The 19,791-nt window shown below is 35.4% G+C and overlaps 1 protein-coding gene across 1 annotated transcript in view; it reads right to left on the bottom strand.

The window, feature by feature from the left end:
• LOC109077127 (gamma-aminobutyric acid (GABA) B receptor, 2) overlaps positions 1-19,791 on the bottom strand; it is a 198,575-nt gene that overhangs the window by 27,746 nt on the left and 151,038 nt on the right. The window contains exons 9-13 of the mRNA XM_042745768.1: positions 19,144-19,224; positions 16,317-16,467; positions 15,250-15,382; positions 13,767-13,874; positions 7,204-7,326 (exon numbers count right to left, since the gene is read on the bottom strand). Coding sequence (XP_042601702.1) covers positions 7,204-7,326; positions 13,767-13,874; positions 15,250-15,382; positions 16,317-16,467; positions 19,144-19,224 — 596 coding nt within the window. The remainder of the gene's footprint in view (positions 1-7,203; positions 7,327-13,766; positions 13,875-15,249; positions 15,383-16,316; positions 16,468-19,143; positions 19,225-19,791) is intronic.

The following is a 19,791-nucleotide window of genomic DNA, read 5'->3' as shown; positions in this document are numbered from 1 at the left end:
GGCAAATGGAGGACACAGAGATATTGCAGCTGTGCGTTTTTCTCTCCTTCTTTTTTTCTATTACATGCCCTCATGTTTGCTCTCTCATTCTCAACACACACACACACACACACACACACACACACACACACACACACACACACACACACACACACACACACTAATGGATTTTCTTCTATGTGAGGAGCTGTAGAGCTGAGTGTAATGGATCTGTCTGGGGCTGTGATTGAGAGTGTCTGTTCAGAACCAGAAGAGAGCGAGAGAAGGAGAGAAAGACAGAGTAAGGAATTCACCGTATACTTCAAGATTGCTGATTTTTTTATTTAATTTATCTTTAAAATTTTTAGTATTGTAGCATAAGACAGGAAATGATGGGGAGCGATGAGTACTTGAGACGTCTGCATCGTGTCTTGCTGTTTTTTTTCAGTGTCTCACAGATTGATTATTAAATGCCTCTTATCATAGAACTCCAAACATAAGGCATCACGCTTTGTCTTGTGGAAAAATTCACTGTACATTTTAAAGACCATGCATTCTGTTCCATTCTGTTGCATCATGTGTGATCATGAAAGATCAATGTTTTCATGATCACTGGTTCTGTTTTAAAGTGCTTGATTACTCATGCCAATCGCTAGATAACATTGCACAAAATCATTTTCATCTTATTTTCTACATTCATAAAACAAGAAAATAAGAAGCAAAATTACACTAGATATTCACAGAATTTGTGTTAAAATTAAGAATAAAGAGTTAAAATGAGAAAGATTTGTGCTTGAAAGAAAAATCTGGGGTAAGGAAATGAAACATAATTCTCTGCAGTTTAGTCAGATAAATTTACCATGTTTTAAAGAAATGTTTCTTGAGTACCACAATGATTTCTGAAGGATCATGTGACACTGAAGACTGGAGTAATTGTTGCTGAAAATTCAGCTTTACCATTACAGGAATAAATTACTTTTTAAATAGAAAACAGTTATTTTAAATTGTAATAATATTTCAAAATATTACCGTTTTTATTGTATTTTTTCAAATAAATGCAGCCTTGGTGAGCATAATAAAGTATGCAATTATCCATTAAATTATACCAAAACTTCTAGGGTGAACAGAGAATAACTGGGCTTCGTTTTGCCACTGAGACATCAAGAGTGGCCAAACTGACCTGAATTCACCCCATTGGCATGTTAGTGCATAATAACTGGGCTTCAGAGGGCTTCAAATCTCTTGAAGTAGCTGCATAAACAATGTAATCTTCAGTGGCAGGGGTCTCAGGCCTTTAACAATCGGTACATCAGATGGCCCTGATGGACAGCGTTCCTTTCTAAGCACAGAAACCCTTGACACAATCTTTAATTTAGAAGGCCTCTAATTGGTAAATTGCATCCCCCTCATGCTCATGCATCAGCAGTCGCATAGCAACAGTGAGCCAAGAGACAGAGTCTGCTTATCCAGACCACATGAATGCAAGAGACAATGGGAAAACAGAATGATTTAAGGGAAATGGAGAAAGAGAGACATTTTCTTGGATCACGAGGAGAAAACTGGATTTTGTAAAGCTTAGCGGAAAGGCCCAAAAACATATGCATCTAATAGGACCTGTCGCATTAAACATTCAGCAAAGACACATTCAGGATTATGTTACATATACACCCAATAACTGCCATCAATCATCTCCCGTCTACTACAACTACTGTATAATTCTTTGGCACCATAAGCAGAGCCTCAACCAGCTCCTGCTGAAATGACTGATGGGTACAGCAGACAATCTCCATGTCCACATGATCCCGTTGCTCATGAAAGCAATGTTTTCCCTGCTGCTCCTCACACATGATCAACGGAGGAGTGAGGTGGGTGGCTTTTCAGGCCTAAATGACCCAGTTTGTTTTGTTGAGCCATTGATTCCTGCACAAACCACAGCCGTTTAACATAAAGAGTCCTACAAGGCCTTTCAGATTACTGAACACACTCACATATACTTCTGGAAATGTCCAAACACATCATACACAAACTGGGCTGAGGACGACACAAAAATAGACAGATGGCTTTTTATCCCTGCATTACGAGCTCTACAGAGGCATTCTTAAACAAAAGTGAATAAAAGGATGTTGTTCAAGGGACAATAAAACATATAGTGGCTCCCCCACACGACTGATAGCTTTACAGATACATAATGTATGTGGTAACCAATTACGAGAAAAGCAGAGAAAACATAAATAAAAAAAATAAAAAAACGACCTGCCCGAGAGCCCTGACTATGCAAGTAAAAACTTTTCTTTCACTTTTTTCTTTCAACCTCAAATCCCCAGTATTTTGGCACATTTTGTAATTTGTCAAATGGACTATTTTAATAATGTCCTCACTACCTTTCTGGGTTTTGCTTTGCTGTCTATGGAGGATCAGAAAGCTCTTGGATTTCATCAAAAATATCTTAATTTGTGTCACAAAGATGAACAAAGGTCTTACAGGATTGAAACGACATGAGGGTGAGTAATTAATGACAGAAGTTTAATTTTTGAGTGAACTATCCCTTTAAATGTCTTACTGAGAATGTTAAAATGCGGTATGGTTTGTGCAATAAATTAAACCACTGGCATTTTAAGGAGAAATCTTAAAAAATCTGACCCATGCATACTGCTGGACCCATGCAGTTCATGTAAGTAAGTAAGTAAATAAATAAACACATTTCTTATACATTTTAAATAATTTTTTAAAGCTACTTATTTTTACTTTTGTACAATTCTAGTATTTGAGGCACTTTTTCATGTTTCATGTAAAATGTGGTTCATAAAAGCAAAACTAACCACTGAGACTAACTGATTTAGTGGATATAAGGTCATTATTTCAACATAAAATGACCAGAAGCCAATCAAATGACCCCAAAATGCTAGAATATGTGTGCCTATGCATTGGATCCCCTGCCAACAAAGTGGATCCAGCTGTACAGTCAGAGCGGACCCCAGCACACTCCAGACCTCTATTTAAGTCACTCTATAATGAAAGGCCACATGTTTAGACCAATTATTTCCCATATTAAAGGTTCCTCTTAAAATAATCATTTGCACATGAAAAGACCTGGTGACTCATGGCTGTCTGCCTGTCCTCAGTCTGAGACAGAGAGTGAGAAAACTGGGATTTGAACACTTCAGACAATTTGACAGACGGCTCACATTCACTCAGGAAGACTAAGCAGCAAGTGAGCAGAAATAAATGAGAGTATTCCTGTGTTTTTCTGTCTTCACAAATCTGGACACACATCGTGTTATAATGCTTCTCTTCAATCATTTTATCTATCATCATATTTTGATGGATTACTCTTGCCATGATTGATAGAAAATGTACACAAACGTCTCTTTTAAATTGTATTCAGTTGACCTTCTACGTTCTACTGGCAGGAATAGCTCACTAATAATTACAGCGGGTAAATAGAGCTGACTTTAGTGAATAAGGTGCTATAATGAGCCTAATTTACATAGAAAGCACGTATGTTTGTGCTAAAAAAAAAATACGACAATGACTTAATTTAAATATTCACAGTGCAGCAATATTTCAGCACTGGTTAACAGTATTGTGGGTGGTAACTGAATAAGAAGTGGGCTTTTGCGCTGGAATATTGCACGCAAAAGGGGCAACTATTTTGTGAATTCAACCCCAGAGTAAATGTATTTTATTCTTTGGATTACAAGAATAGGATCATATTTATCTACTCTAAATTTTTGCACTTAGTTTGTTCAAGATACCCTGAACATCTTAGACAAATTCTACATACTTTGCATGTCATCAAGTGTGTGTATTTTTAGGTACCCGTCATTACAGCGCCTTTCCCTGTATTTTTGTCTCGGGGATCAGCAGTGACAGCGCTGGTTTATGGGTGTCAGAAACCTTGGCTGTTACCATGGCAATGCCACACTGCAATACTGTGTTCAGGCAGACTGCGATTGCTGCAGCATCGACACGAGAACAGGAGCGAGAACGGTGAGCGTTGCAGGAGAAACCTGCTGAATGCTAATCAGCCCCTCTACAGTTTGTCCTTCATCAGACCAGAGGAACACTCAGGATCTACATTAACCTGGGCTCACAATCCCTATCTATTCTAGAACACATACCAATATCCATAATGGAAGAAAGAAACATCTTGTTTTGTTTGGCAAGCTATTTATGATCTGAAAAGCTAATTTGCTCTGATTATCCTCTTTGTGGGTAGCTGACAAATAACATATCAATGAACATTTTTTTTCTACCTTAAAATTTAAGATCACTTCTACAGCTATTTTGATGCTTCATGTGTTTTTGTTTTTGAAAGAAGTGTCTTTTGCTTACTGAGGCTGTATTTATTTGATCATAAACACATATGGAATATAACTGTTTTATATTTGAATATATTTTAAAATGCAATTTATTCCTGTGATGTTAAAGCTGCATTTTCAGCATCATTACTCCAGTCTTCAGTGTCACATGATCCTTTAGAAATCAGTCTAATATGCTGATTTGCTGCTCGAGAATCATTGATGAAAACAGCTGTGCTGCTTACATTTTTTTCAGGATTCTTTGATGTATAGAAAGTTCAAAAGAACAGCATTTATTTGAAATACAAAGAGTAATGTCTTTACTGTCACTTTTAATTAATTAAAAAAAATGATAATTGGCTTTTCACATAAATATTTTTGAAAAATATGGTGTGAGAGATTATATTTAAAAAGCTCAAATATTACATGCATTACATGTCTTTTTAATTAATATGAGGTCCTAGAAACTACTATAAAATTATACATGAATTAGAGAAAAGGTTGTTTAAAATAGTTCTGGAAGAAATAAAGCATGTCACACTGAAGGGCACTGCTATACATGTCAACCACGCTCATACACTTTAATAAAGAACAGGTATAAAACTTTAAAAATGCTCTGCAAGTTCTTTTTTTATATATAACGGCAATGTTCTATGCAGGAAATATGTCCCAGTTTTTTTTTTTTTTTTTTTTTTATATACTTTCTACAAATGTCTGCAAAGTTTGAGTTCTTAATCTGGATCAGAGGGAGCCGAAATGGAGCCTGTTTTCAGCAGAGCAGTTTGTGAATCTCTAAACACATAAGTTTGCCGTTCACATCAATGCTGTCCTCTGCGCTCAGATCTGTTTACATTCTTCTGTTTCAAGTTCCTGACAGACTGTCCACTGTAATTGTCTCCAGCCTCACAGACATTACTTAATTTCATATAAACAAATACACAGTGTCCTGCAGCAGCGAACAATGGTTTATTCCAGAGCCAAAAGTTATGCAGCGATTCTTCAAAATCACATTAGAATTAAAGTTGAGTTGAACTGTTAACGGGTCGCCAAATGGCTGTGCTGCTAGTTACTAATAGTTGTTTCTACTTAACTCAACAATATCAGGCCAGAAATCACTGTCTCCAAGTCACTGGTAAATACTGGCATCAGATGGCTAACTTTCATTGAAAGGGAAAGACTTTTAAACCATCCATTGCTAAAAAATTGCTATCCCTGTGAATGCCACTTAAATGGCTTGCTTTAAGCCCAAATACATGGTCAAATTAAACCATTCTCAACCATTTGACCTCTGAGAAATGCTTATGGGCTCAAATAAACTATATATACAGTAAAGAGGAGGAAGGAGAAGCTTGTCTAAACACCCTATAGAGTGATGGGAAAGTTAATGGGCCCTTTCCTAGCCCCAATCAATCTGAGCTAATCTCCTGCCAAGAGTTCTCCAGAGAGACAGCAGCCATGATTCCATCGTTGTGATGGCAAAGTCCACTCAGCCACATCGCCTGTTAGTCGCCAGACCTTTCACTCTCTAATACACTAAGTACAGGGATCATTCACCTCAGGAATAGAAAGACAGATGAAATGGAAAGTTGAATGTCATTGAAAACATGCCTTTGAAGGGATAGTTCACCCCAAAATAATAATTCTATTATCATTTACTCACCCTCATCTCATTCTAAACCCATAAGACAAAAACCTGAGAGGTAACCAGGTAACCAAAACTTAGTAGGTCCTAAAAGATCATAAAGGCATCATAAAATTAATCATTATGAATCCAGTGGTTTAATCCATGTCTTGTGAAGAAATATGATCACTTTATACTGTATGATGATTTAATTTAGGCTTTTATTCACATATAAACACACATGCATATAGCACATCCCATATGATAAACAGAGAAGTATATGTGTCACACACAAAAACAAACCTCATTGGTTCTGGTGCATCATACATGCATGTTTGATCTTCTGCATACATATGTGATGTGTTTATTAGTCGATAATTGATTAAATTAAATCTGTTCATCATATAAAGTGATCATAACTCTTCACAAGGCATTTTGGTCTTGTCTTTTTGTATACAATGTTTAGTTACTTGCACAGACTGATCATATTGCTTCATAAGACATCAATAATTCATCAGGAGCCATGGGTATTCATTTTGTGTTCCATGATATGCTTTTTTTTTTTTTTTAAAGATGGCCAGCCACTGACTTGCATTATATGAATCACCAAGGACCACGGCTAAAAAAAGTCATCTACATCTGGAATGACTTGAGGGTGAGTAAATTAACAGCAATTTTTTTGGTGAACTATGCCATTAAAATTTCATGGGTTTAGATCGACGTGAAGGTGAGTAAATAATGACAAAATTCCCATTTTTGGGTGAACTTTCCCTTTAAGTTATAAAACACAAATCAAGATGACTTTAAGAACCATCCACTACACAATCAGGCCTGACATTGTCCATTTTAGATTTGTTCCAGCTAAACACGTCCAATCATTTGTGACAGCATCTGACTAAAATCCATGAATACACATGACTAAATGCACATGACTAAAGTAAACAGACGCTCAAAATGTCCAGCCTATTTTGAAGCCCTGCTCAATCACACACTTCCCCCTCTGTGTGTCAGCACGGGACGGGCTTGTCCAAGTGTCTTTTTTTCCAAGGAATTGTGCCAATGTCCTACATTCCAGCTGGCCTTCGTCCCCAACCGCCATGGATGTGGGGGCGGGGCAGGACATCTCACTTCCTGAACCAAAAATAACGTAGATGGTAATAAAACCTTGGCCGCTATGTACTCCCCAATGATCCAAGCTCCCTGTGACTATGATTTAGTTGGGATTGATTAACCATTACGACCCGGTCGAGGAATTCTGCTGAATCGTTACATACAACATTAATAATAAGCAATCAGACTCACCTCCAAGCTGTACTCTTCCACAGTTCTCTTCAGGGGATCCACGATCTGCCAGCATATGAGGATGCACAAATCAATCAGCAACATCCCACCCACAATGATAAAGAGCTTCTGGTCCTTGATAATCTGGAAGAGAAAAAAAAGAAAAGCAATGGATGAGGTGATTAAGGAATGAGAAAGAGGCCGAGATGGAGAGGAACCATCAATGGACTGTTCGCTCAATTCAAACGCATGATCTTCTCTCGCATTCTGAACCTTTGTGGATGAAAGCCCTGCTCCTGTCTGATCTTTTTCTCTTTTCTTCTATTTAACAGTGGTTGACCTGAACAGAACCCAAATCAAAGGAAAGGTCACCGCGAGGAGGCCTGCGTGTATTCTAGAAGAATCAGACAGCGGGAACGGAAAAATTCTTCCGTGATTCAGAATAGAAACGCTAACTCGTTTTGATCTGATGTCTTTTGATGGCTCACCAATGGCCAAAACCTTGCATCGAGGGAAACAAGAAGGTGGTGGGTTACTCTGCCACCACTGAGCATCATGCTGAATTCTATCAGAACGGATGCTCTTTATCTTCAGTCAAACAGAGGTTGATGGTTTCATTAAATGGCCAGACATTCGAAATAACACAGGATCATGATACTTCAGAACGCATTGGCACAATCACTGAAAGCAATGCTTGTCCATATGACCGCTGAACTTCACTTTATTGCACAAAATCTCCTTACATCTCGGCAAACGGAAGGTGATGATGGATCAAAAAACGAATAGCAGTCCTAAAATCCTCCCTCCACACTTTACACATACAAATAGCCCATGAACTTAAAAATTAAAAAAAATTAACAATCTTCTTTTTCTCATCTTCCTCATGTTGTTTCAAACCTGAATGACTTTGTATTGCAGAGCACAAAAGAAGATAAATTAAAAATCGTTGCCTTGGAATTATAAGGTTCTCTCTGACATTTGTGAGTTATTCACATATTCTTATTCTGTGACAACTTATTTACATTATGTGAGGTTTCTTTTGTAAGCTGTGTACATTTTGGGCCTTTTTTTAGAAAACAAAAAGGTTTCTATCTACAGAGGTCTATGGAAGCTCAATATCTCAAAACTGCTTAGAATGCAGATAGAACTATCTAATTCCAAGGTGGCGAAATGTATGTTTTTTTCAATGAAAGTCAATGGGGTCCAGTTTTCTTTTTTTAGAAAAAAGAGAGAGTTTTTTCTCTTATAATATCTTTTTTGTGTTTTGCAGAAAAAAGTCACACTGGATTGGAGGTTAAGTAAATGGTGACAAAATTGTCATCTTTGGTTGAACTAGTCCTTTAAACAAACACACAAATGGCTTAATTATAGACGTCTGTGCACATTAAACTGGGATGTAGTGCTTTAACATCGAAAGAATGACACACTTCACCTTTAATGTGGCTAATTATGAGCTTGTAAACCACTAACATTTAGTTTGAAGACCCAATAGCTCTGCTTAATCTTTTGTATTCACAGTTCAAATTGCTCACCATTTGTATAAGATTATTGCTGCAGGTCTACAAGAGCATGTGGAGCATTAGTGTAAGACTGCGTTTGTGCTCAGTCTAAGTTATACAGGCCATCATGTGCTTGTGTCTGATAGAATTTACCAATGCACACATCTCTAATGCCATGTATTTGTGACACAGTATGTTATGACAATAATGCAGTCCGAAGCTCTGAATGATGCAGTATGCAGGTTTACACCATACAATAATGAATATTTCAACTTATTTGGCACCCCCCCCCCCCAAAAAAAAAAAAAGATTTATAACTGTAGATATATGCTAAAAAGGGAGAAATCAGTTCACTGACTCAATAACAGCTCTCTGGAGAGGAAGATTATCAGTGAATAATGACCAAATTTTTCTTTGTTTTTCACAAAAAGCTATCACATGAGTTCAGAAGACCTGCACACAAGTCATATAGTCTGCTTTTATGGCATTTTTTTCATATATTAATTTTCTATTTGTTATAATGCCATCCCAAAGAAGCACAAAATCAACACAAGCTTTCTAATCTTTTTGCATTATATCTGTTTTCTTTTCATGTATTATACAATTAATAAAAGCAAAAAAGACCTCTAACACTAGCTTGCTCTATTCTTTTTCTATTCTATCTGTTTTCTTTTTATTTATATTATTTAAAAAAACCTTGCTACGTGTACTGCATTAAGCTAACTGTGACTTGTTACAGCACTTGTATATCATTGCTTTTTTGTTGATTTTGATTGCTTCCATTGTACTCATTTGTAAGTCACTTTGGATAAAAGCATCTGCTAATTGACTAAATGTAAATGTAATATATATATATATATATATATATATATATATATATATATATATATATATATATATATATATAAATATATATATATATATTATTGGCATCCAATAATATTTAAAAACTATTTTGAATTTTAACAACAAGAAAAAAAAAAGATAAACTGCTTTAATATCTTTATCAAATGTGAAAAAAAAGATAAGGACAGCTAATGTTATGCCAACTCAAATTCAGTTGTCAGTTGAACTTGATCGACATCATGGCGGATGTTACCTCAGCACAGATGAAGTGAGTAATGTGAGTAAGCAGTGTAATGTAAGGGAGCAATGTAATATAATGTGATATAAGTGAGTAATGTGATTTGTGAGCAGTGTAATACAAATGAGCTGTGTAAATAGTGATTTATGTGACTTCAATAATTTTTTATTAAGCTGATTTTGATGTTTTTTTGGAAAACCACATCCTGGCTTCAGTCTTCATTTGCTGCCGAATTGTGTTAACACATATAGAAACATAAGGAGAGCAAGAGATTGATTGTTAGAGTCAGTTTATTTTTAATTAATTCTATAATAGTTCAGTTTCCTTTACATCTTGTAACTAGCCGTTAATTTATCAATTGAATGGGTGACCTATCCTCATTAATCATGGAAACATTTGCCCCCCCGAGAGAATTGGCAGTAGCCGATGGCAGTATTGTTGCTCTTTTGTTAGTTTTGATTGCTTCTATTGTCCTCATTTGTAAGTCGCTTTGCAAAAAAGGAACTGCTAAATGACTAAATGTAAATGTATATTATTTGCCATTTTTTTAAATTCCAATTTAATGTAATTGCAAGGAAAGGAGTGACCAGGAAGGTTTTCAGATTTCATACACTTTAAAGGATCTTTAAACTGTTTTTGGCCATGTGATGAAAGTCAAGGGTCTCCAAAACAACACTAGACAACTTTCGTTTTGAGGGTGAGAAAATGATGACAGAATTTTAGTTTTTGGATGAACTATCTTTTTAATGCATCTTCAATTAACTGAAATCTGTACAAGAGAAACAAGAAACAAGCATGCTGTATAGTTTTGCATACATGTTTGAGTGTGTATCTGCTCCATCTCCCTTTGTTCCTGTCTCAGATTTCAATCTAGCAGAGGCAGATGTACAATCCTCAGAGGTGATTGACATTGCCCTCACTGTGCCCTGAGGCAGAGAGAGACTGTAACGGACCCCTCGGACCGCCGGACCTGCATCGAACGAGGCTGATTTGCGATGGGCTGTCCGCGGAGTCACATACTGTGAGACTGCCTCTCAGCTTGATAAAGAGATGGCACACCCACATGCACACTCACAAAACACAGTCCTGACAGCAGCCATCGCTTTAGAGTGCCAAAGCCCAGCAGTCCATCACTGTGTGGAGCAGGATTCAGCTCACTGCCAGCTTCCTGCACTCTGAAGTGCTGGAGGGAATTAAAGCCCTGAGACTGGGCATTACCTGTCTCTGAATTTATTTATATGTAGTGAGTCCAGTTAAGAACTGCTAATTGACTGTGAAAGTGCAACTAAAGAGAAGACACCGGACAAAAAAACGGATAATCAATGTAACAAGCTGGTATTACAACACATACACCTAAACCTTTGTTCGTAACTCCATTATCAGGGAAAACTGGACTTTTGTCACTCCTTAATTCGAAAATACAGTAAATAGAAGTAAAAGATTTTGACATACTGTGTATACAATGCAATGCACCTGACTTGACTGCGCACTTCCAATATTGAAGATTTTTATAAACTTTTTAACTTCTGTCTTTATCAATCATTTGATCAGAGTGGTAAATGTTAACGCATTTGCACAGCATTGGATTAAAGATGCAAAATATCAACTGGACAGCAATCTATTTAGAATATTGGTCCAATATTTTAAAGCTTCTAAAAAGGAGGGTTAAAACTGCACTACAATAATTAACTAAATTAAAAACTAAATTTGGATGAAACATTAAAATAATAATAAAAAACAGCTGAAAAGCTGAAAATGTAAAATATGGCCACTTAAAAATAATCTTCTGGGTTCAGTTAAGCTCTATTGATATCATCTGGGAAATATAATTTGCCACTTACAATGGAAACACAGTAAACATTAAAATATATGACTCAGTTTTAAAAGTAGAGCCTTAAGACTTAAATGTGTGATATAATTGCTTAGTGATCACTTGGAAAGTTTAGTTACCTCAAAAAGTTTATACTTAATAAACAAGCTTTTAAAAATACTAGCTTTGCATTTCACCATTTAAAAAAACATTTGCTTGGTTTACTTACACTGTAAATGTGAAAGCTCAGAAATTAGCATTCTACAAAATGCTGTCAATATTGTCAAATATGTATTGAAGCAGTACTGTTATTGTTAACTAAAACTATTACTCTTATTAGTTGATTGAAATAAAGCAGATATAAAATAAGATATAAATATTAGACGAAAAACCTGCCTTGGCAACTAAATGAAAGAAAAAAACTAAAATAAATAAAAGCTACTGTACATAGAAATATTTAAAAAAAATAAAATAAAACAAATAAAAATGGCAAATGCAAAATTACTAAAATCTAACAAAAATGAACATAAAAACTGAAAATATAAAATAAAAACTAATTCATAATAGTATATAAATAATACTAAGACAACACTGTATTGAACCTGGATGATTACTGTGAAATTATGGCTAGGTCTCTGCAGCAATGTTTATCATCCTCTGTCTTACATTCTCTTTCTGAGTATGTTTCTCTTGATCTCATCCCACTGATTCTAACTGCAGCAGTGGAAGTAGGCTGCAAACTCTATAAATAAAGATGGGTGCTGGAGCTGTGGCTAGCCATCCTTTACAGCACTGTCATACAGTATCAGCTGCTTGGCTCGCCACATTCTTACACTGCACTGAAAAACAAGAGCAGCGAGAGAAAGAGCGCATGAAAGGAGGTCAGTGTGCACACATAAATCTGTTGTGTTAAAGAGCTGCGTGCATGCACTTGGTGTAGCTTCTGTTCTAAAGAAACCCACTGCACTATTCCCCATAGCAGTGCAATGCTTTTTCTTGTGGAGAAAATTCACACACAGACTTGTGAAGCCCATATCTAGTGGAGCAGGAAGACACTGTTCTTTAGAAGAGATCAGAGATTCACTGGTTAGCACTGGCAGTGCTGGCTGATTCTGGATGTGTAAGGAGCATGGAGACAGCAAACTGACCTTCAGTGAAGACAGCATTTCTATATTTTAGCTTTTTGGCAGTCGAAAAATGAGACAGTTGACAGCCCAGTGGTGACGCTGCTTTCCTATGATGTTTTAAGCATGGGACTTGTCTATCTTTCTTTAATTCTCTCTCTTTCATTATTTCTCTATCACATTATTTACATCTCCATTCCAACATCCATGTATAAACTGCAGTATTGTTCTGTTCTGTTTTTAGCATTATAATTCTTCAATATAATACCACCATTAAAATGAACTGAAGTGTGACGATTATGATGACAAATTATTCCAGTTCCTGTGTGTTCTGCCTCACTGGAACCCAATCAGTTATGCCATATGACTAGAGGTGATAATATACACTGCTGTTCAAAGGTTTGTGGTCAGAAAGATTTTTTAAAAGAAAATTAATACTTTTATTCAGCAAGGATGCATTAAATTGATCAAACCTGACAGTACAGATATTTACAATGTTGCAAAAGATTTCTATTTCAAATAAATGCTGTTTTTTTTAAATGTTCTATTCATCAAAGAATCCTGGAAAAAATCTATTACATTTTCCACAAAAATATGAAGCAGCACAACTGTTTTCAGCATTGATAATAACAATGTTTCTTGAGCACCAAATCAACATAGACCGATTTCTAAAGGATCATTGAGCTCTGATTTAAATACACAAGAATATATAACATTTTAAAATATACTAAATTAAAAAACAGTTTTAAATTATAATAATATTTCACAATAATACTGTTTTTACTGTATTTTTATCAAATAAATGCTGCCTTGGTGAACATAAGAAACTTATTTCGACCCCAAACGTTCAAACAGTAAACAAATAGTTCAAATCTTGATAGTGATGATTTGAAATCTATTTTTATTGATTGATTGATTGATTGATTTTTTTGTATGTATGACATTTCATTGTCATGCACCAGTGTTTTTGGCCGAGTTAACCTGCAACGTCACTCCATGAGGGTTACTTGAAGATGTAGATGGTGTGCAGTCTTGTATCTGACATGCTTTGAAAGCCCATTTCTCACCTTCTTCTTCATCTTTACATTCTTGAAGATGGCATGCACTCTCCAGGTCTTTGCAAACATGGCACCAAACGCTGTTGTGTAACCCACAATAAGGATCCATGTACGGACCTGAAACATTAAATGTGAAAGTAAAACAAGGTTGCTACAAACCAGAAGTTCTTATAATTTAGGCACTGATATAAGATTGGACTCTAACGCCAGTCTATAGAATACAAAGCAGCAGAAACCACAAAACCATAAAATCTAATGATCCCACGCCTGCTATCGGAAAGCAAATTGGGTGCCAGGGTGTGTAGTGAATTCTGTGGAAGTTCCCGAGGCATAATTTTTTCTCTTTGTCCTCCCTTCATCTTCTGTCTCTCTTGGTCTCTCTCACGGATCTAGTATTTTTTATTCTGAGGTCCTCTGGGAAAGAAAATTTTAGCATGTGAAAGGCAGGAATCAACGATAAGAATGGCCTGCTGGCCTGCAGACAGTGTTAGAAAGTTTGGAGCCAGTAAATTTGAGGTTTTATGTGGTTTTTATGTGTGATGTGTTGAGCATTGTTGTGAATTCTTCTGATTTAAATTGTCACCAAATACATGTTAAATTGTGACTGATAGAAGGGGTGTAAATCATAATTAAATCATCATATGCGAGTTCTTTCCACTTGAATTAAATTGTTACAAGCTGTTTTTATTTATTTACTGGAATTAAAAATATAAATAATCTCTAAATAAATCAATTCATTTCAAAAAATATGTTGATATTGTTCAAAAAATATTAGCAGAAAAGTCCTTATTGTTGATCCCTGAGAAGTTCAACCCATTTTTTCTAGGGTAAAGCAAGCAAGCAAATATGAAAAAAAAAACTTTATTTAATAAAAAAGCATGAATAATGAATGCCCAGTTTTACTATATCCTTAATATTGCACCGCAAGCCTTCATCTTCACAGGCTGGAAAGACGGACCAATTTCAGGCAGGTAGCATGTGTCTTGCTCAACATATTTTTTGAGCTATTTCCCCTGAGACTCAAGCTACTGCAGTAGCCAAAGCCTCGTAATTAAAAGGTGGATTATGGTCACATGCAAACAGGCAGTGGAAGCGTGACGAGACACATCCAATCATGCTTACTCAGTTTGGTGACACAGTCCGAGTAGCAGAGGTGAAAAGTGTTCAAATTCAAATACAGAGGAGACCAGGGGGAGTTGTCTCAATCTTTAAAAGGTTTTGAGTCAAATGTCCAGTTTGTTTTCTCCAGCACTGGTTTTGCATGTTTAAAACACCAATTTTATAAATTAGTCCAATAGTATAATAATTATCAATATTCTTCAAACTAAAATCATTATGCTTGCTTATTATTGTTACAGTTTATCCAATACAGTTGTTTGCAGCCAGAAAAAAAAAAAAAAACTTAGAATGTTTATGGGAGTGAAAAGTGTGATAACCAAACCATGGTCTACCTATGTTCAAGTCTTATTCACAGAAATCATTCATTACTCACAGTACAGAGGGTCTCAAATTCCTTGTCTGACACAAAGGATCCATCCAGACCAAAGAGGAAAATGGAGGCGTATGACAGCATGCCTCCTAGAATGATCAGGTTGTTCATATAGGGACTCGACATTTTGATCAGCCTGCAGATGGAGGGAAGCACACATCTGATATATTAAATATTCACATTCCATTAATTATTAACTACTGCAATTAAATGTGCATCTACACCTATGACTGTATCATACACTGCGGGATCTAAAAGTCTGAAACCACTAGTAGAAGTGCATTTATTTTACACTATTGTTATAATCGTATACACATTTATGTCATAGTAAGTAATATTATCAGAATAGGTTTGAAATCAAAGAACGTCTTCTGGGAATCAAGAATTTTTTTTGGGGGGGAAAATAGTTGTGCATATCCAAAACCCAAATGGGCTCAGGTGCAGGACAACAGAACAGTAATAAAAAATAAAAATAAAAAACATAGATACACAGATAGATCTAAATAATATATATATTTAATAAAAAATACAGTAATTTTAATACAATTTAAAATACCTTTTTCTATTTTAAATACCCTTTTCTATTTTAATATTTTAAAATGTAATTTATTCTTGTGATGGTAAAACTACATTTTCAGCATCATAACTCCAGCATTCAGTGTCATGTGATCCTTCAGAAATCATTCTAATATACTGATTTGCTGCTCAGGAAATATTTCAAATATTATGGTTTTTTTTCAGGATTCTTCGATGAATACAAAGTTTAAAAGAACAGCATTTATTTGAAACTGAAATCTTTTGTGACATTATAAATGTCTTTACCATCACTGCTGATTAAATTAATGGATCCTTGATGAATAAAATTATTCATAAATTAAAAAAAAAAAATCTTTCTCACCCCAAATTTTGAACTGTAGTGTATTAATGCAGAATCTTTAATATCCTAACTTTTCTATATTACATTTATCAAAATCTTTAAAACTTATTTCCATATGAAACAAACGATCCCAGATTTTCAATGTGGTCTCATTCTTGAACTAATTCCGTTCATAGTCTTGCTCAGCACTGACCTGTGGTTGCGGTTTTTGATGTTAAAGAAGAGGAAGGTTCCTGCCATGAGCATGCCCAGGATAGTGATGGTAGACAGGATGCTGTAGAGGGGTACATTTATTTGCCGGCGCTGCAGACGCACAAACGTCCGATCCTTCGGCGGCTCAACACCTACAAGAGTCATGATGGTTCACAGTCAGTTAGTCTCAGAGTCACCTCTAAGAACATCACCTCTGAGAAAGCTTTCAACATCTTCCAGGAAGACTCTCCTGTGTAATTTAAATGACTCAGGTTTTAAAATGTCATACCAACTAGAGAGAGAATTGATGGGGTTATCTAGTCACTAATGTGACATATTAGCTCTATTTCTGCCCAAGCTTACATAATAATGTTTGTGGACTGGTTTAAAAATGGTGGTGGTGATCGTGATGTAAGATGCGATTAGATCTTACATCATAATGAGAAGTTGGAAGACAGTCGAGCACTTAAACCAAATGAGTCACCAAAAAGAGTCAAGAATTGTTTACGTGACTTGCGTGAACAAACTCGATGTATTGACAACCTGGGTATTTTCAAGTAATACTGTGAGGCTTTACTGCTATTAACTCAAAAGCAAATGGTTTAGAATTTTTTTCAGTAGAACTTAGAAAAACTCAGTTGTACTCAGTGTTTGAACTTTTTTCCCCACTTAACCCTATAAAGCTATACTGTGCCACATTTAATATGCACATTTGGACTTTAAATTAACAATATAATCAAAACATTGCTGAAAAACCTGGATCCTGTGTCAGCCACACCACATGCATGCACAGAGGTACTCTTGTGAATGTGCATTGAAGACTGACACGGAAGAGAAGAATTAGTTGAATAAAGTCGTTATTTTTGTTTTATTTGCGCACAGAAAGTATTCTTGTAGCTTCATATAATGAAGGTTTAACCACTGATGTCACATGGACTATTTTAACAATGTCCTTACTACCGTTCTGGGTCTTGAATGTGTCAGTTGCATTGCTGTCTATGGAGGGTCAGAAAGCTCTCGGATTTCATCAAAAATATCTGTAACCTTTAGTACAATGTTCCATCATTAGTGAATAACTACACAAAAACACACGACTAACGCAATATTCGCACTCTAATAATTACTATTAACTAACAAGAAACTCTGATTAATGAATTAGTAAGTAATAGTGCTTAGTCGAATGTGGTAGTTCACTATTAGCTAATCAGTAACTACTATTTTCTAATTAACTACTAGTTCCTTTAGGAGGATTTGGCAATACTTGATTCCTTACTAGTAGGTTACTCATAGGTTATTCATTATGCATAATTCAAATTAATTATGAACCTGTATACAGTAGTTTTTAGGAGTTCTCCAGGATATATGAAAAAAAATAGTAGTTATTGATTAGCTAATAGTGAACTAGAGCACTATTACTTACAAAATCATTAATCTTGTTAGGTACAGTAATAGGAGTTACTACAGTGTTAATAGTGCATTAACGATGGAACAGTATTCTAAAGTGCTACCAAAATATCTCAATTTGCATTCCGAAGATGAACGGTCTTATTGGTGAATTTTCTGAATGACAGAATTTTCATTTTTGGTAAAAGGCCTTTTAGAAAAATCTCTCTCCTTCAGATTGTGGTACATATTTCTTTTTGCTGTGAAATATTTACTGATTTTTATACAGTAAATGTAAGAATAGCTTTTATATTGTTAGTAATATGTGACCCTGGAACACAAAACCAGTCTTAATTGAGTCTTAAGTCGAAATTGAGATTTATACATCATCTGACAGCTTTCTATTGATGTATGGTTTATTAGGATCGGACAATATTTGTCCGAGATACAACTATTTGAAAATCTGGAATCTGAGGGTGCAAAACAATGAAAATACTGAGAAAATCGCCCTTGAAGTTGTCCAAATGAATTCTTAACAATGCATATTACTAATGAAAAATTAAGTTTTGATATAATTACGGTAGGAAATTTACAAAATATCTTCATGGAACATGATCTTTACTTAATATCCTAATGATTTTTGGCATAAAAGAAAAATCAATCATTTTGACCCATACAATGTTTTTTTGGCTATTGCTAAAAATATACCCCATCTACTTAAGATTGGTTTTGGGGTCCAGGGTCACATGTGTCAAGATGAACACTTACTGAACGGAAGCAAGTTGGGACTAGATTTTATATATATATAACTATCTATTTAACTATGTATGGAAAATCATGCTAAAATGTGAGTATCAAATATGATTCAACAGGCTTTTGAGGAACACTTACATGTACAATCATCATCAGATTGCATTAGATTATATGTTTTGCATAAACTGAGTGTTTTTTCTCTTTGGGTTTGAGCTCCGTATTCTCCTATAGCATACTATTTGAGTCATAACGTATCAAATACGATATTCAAAAAAGCACATATGCATTTTTTTTTTTTTTTTTTTTTTTAGATTTTAAATTCAATAATCTGTTCTATTTCAAAAAATTACATTTCCTGACTTTTATTCCATATGTCAGGCTTTACAGGGTAAGTATGCCAAATGATTCCCTCAGATTCTCTTTACAAGTTTCATTAAAGACAATAAACTGTTTTACTTCTTGTCCACCACTGTTTTCCACACAGGCAGTTTGAAAAGAAAATAAATATCCAGGGATTATGGAAAAACAAACAAAAGAATGTCAATGTGGGCAAACAGAAAAAGAACTCTTGAATTATTCAGATGACCACACATGGAACAGTGAGTACACAACATTGGCAGGCATGTGAACCTTCTGTCTCTCTCTCAGTCAAACGCTGACCCACAAACACACACAAACGGGGCTTTTCCTACCTTGGAACCTGATGGTGTTGTTGATAAGGTCCAGTACATCTGCAATGGCATTGTACTCGCCCACCTTCACCTCTTGACCCTCTGTGAAAGACAACAAAAACAAGAGGACAGCGGCGATAAGAGCAGTGTGTTCAAAGCCGGCGTCCCCCAGAGAGAAACAAGACAATAGACAGTAAATTTAGTTTCTGTGCACTCCACTGCAGAACTAGTCCAACATATTGTCCCAAAATGCTCAGGCTGATGTTGACCTAAAAAAGTATGTAAATTGCAACCTTATGCATTTGCACATCAATTAAAAGGCACCAGATTAACAAATCTGCAAAAACAATGATTTGAGACAAACACTGTCTCATGACGTCTAACTCAGAAAAACAGCTTTACTTTATTCAGAAAGCGTAACAGCTTCACTGACAAAGATACAGTCAGTAAATGTTTCTGTAGTTTTTGTTTTAACAAAAATGTCCTTTAAATCTAGTCAATATTTAGTCTTGTTATATTTATTCATTTTAGCCCATTTTGCTATGAATGAAATGGTATATCGTTCACAAAACCATTTTAGTGCAAAATATGACATACCCTACCACTCAAATGTTGCATTTATTTGATCTAAAATACAGTAAAAACAGTAATATTGTGAAATATTATTAC

The sequence above is a fragment of the Cyprinus carpio genome, chromosome B19, assembly GCF_018340385.1.
Source record: "Cyprinus carpio isolate SPL01 chromosome B19, ASM1834038v1, whole genome shotgun sequence".
Classification (NCBI taxonomy): domain Eukaryota; kingdom Metazoa; phylum Chordata; class Actinopteri; order Cypriniformes; family Cyprinidae; genus Cyprinus; species Cyprinus carpio.
This window is presented reverse-complemented; position numbering and strand designations above follow the sequence as displayed.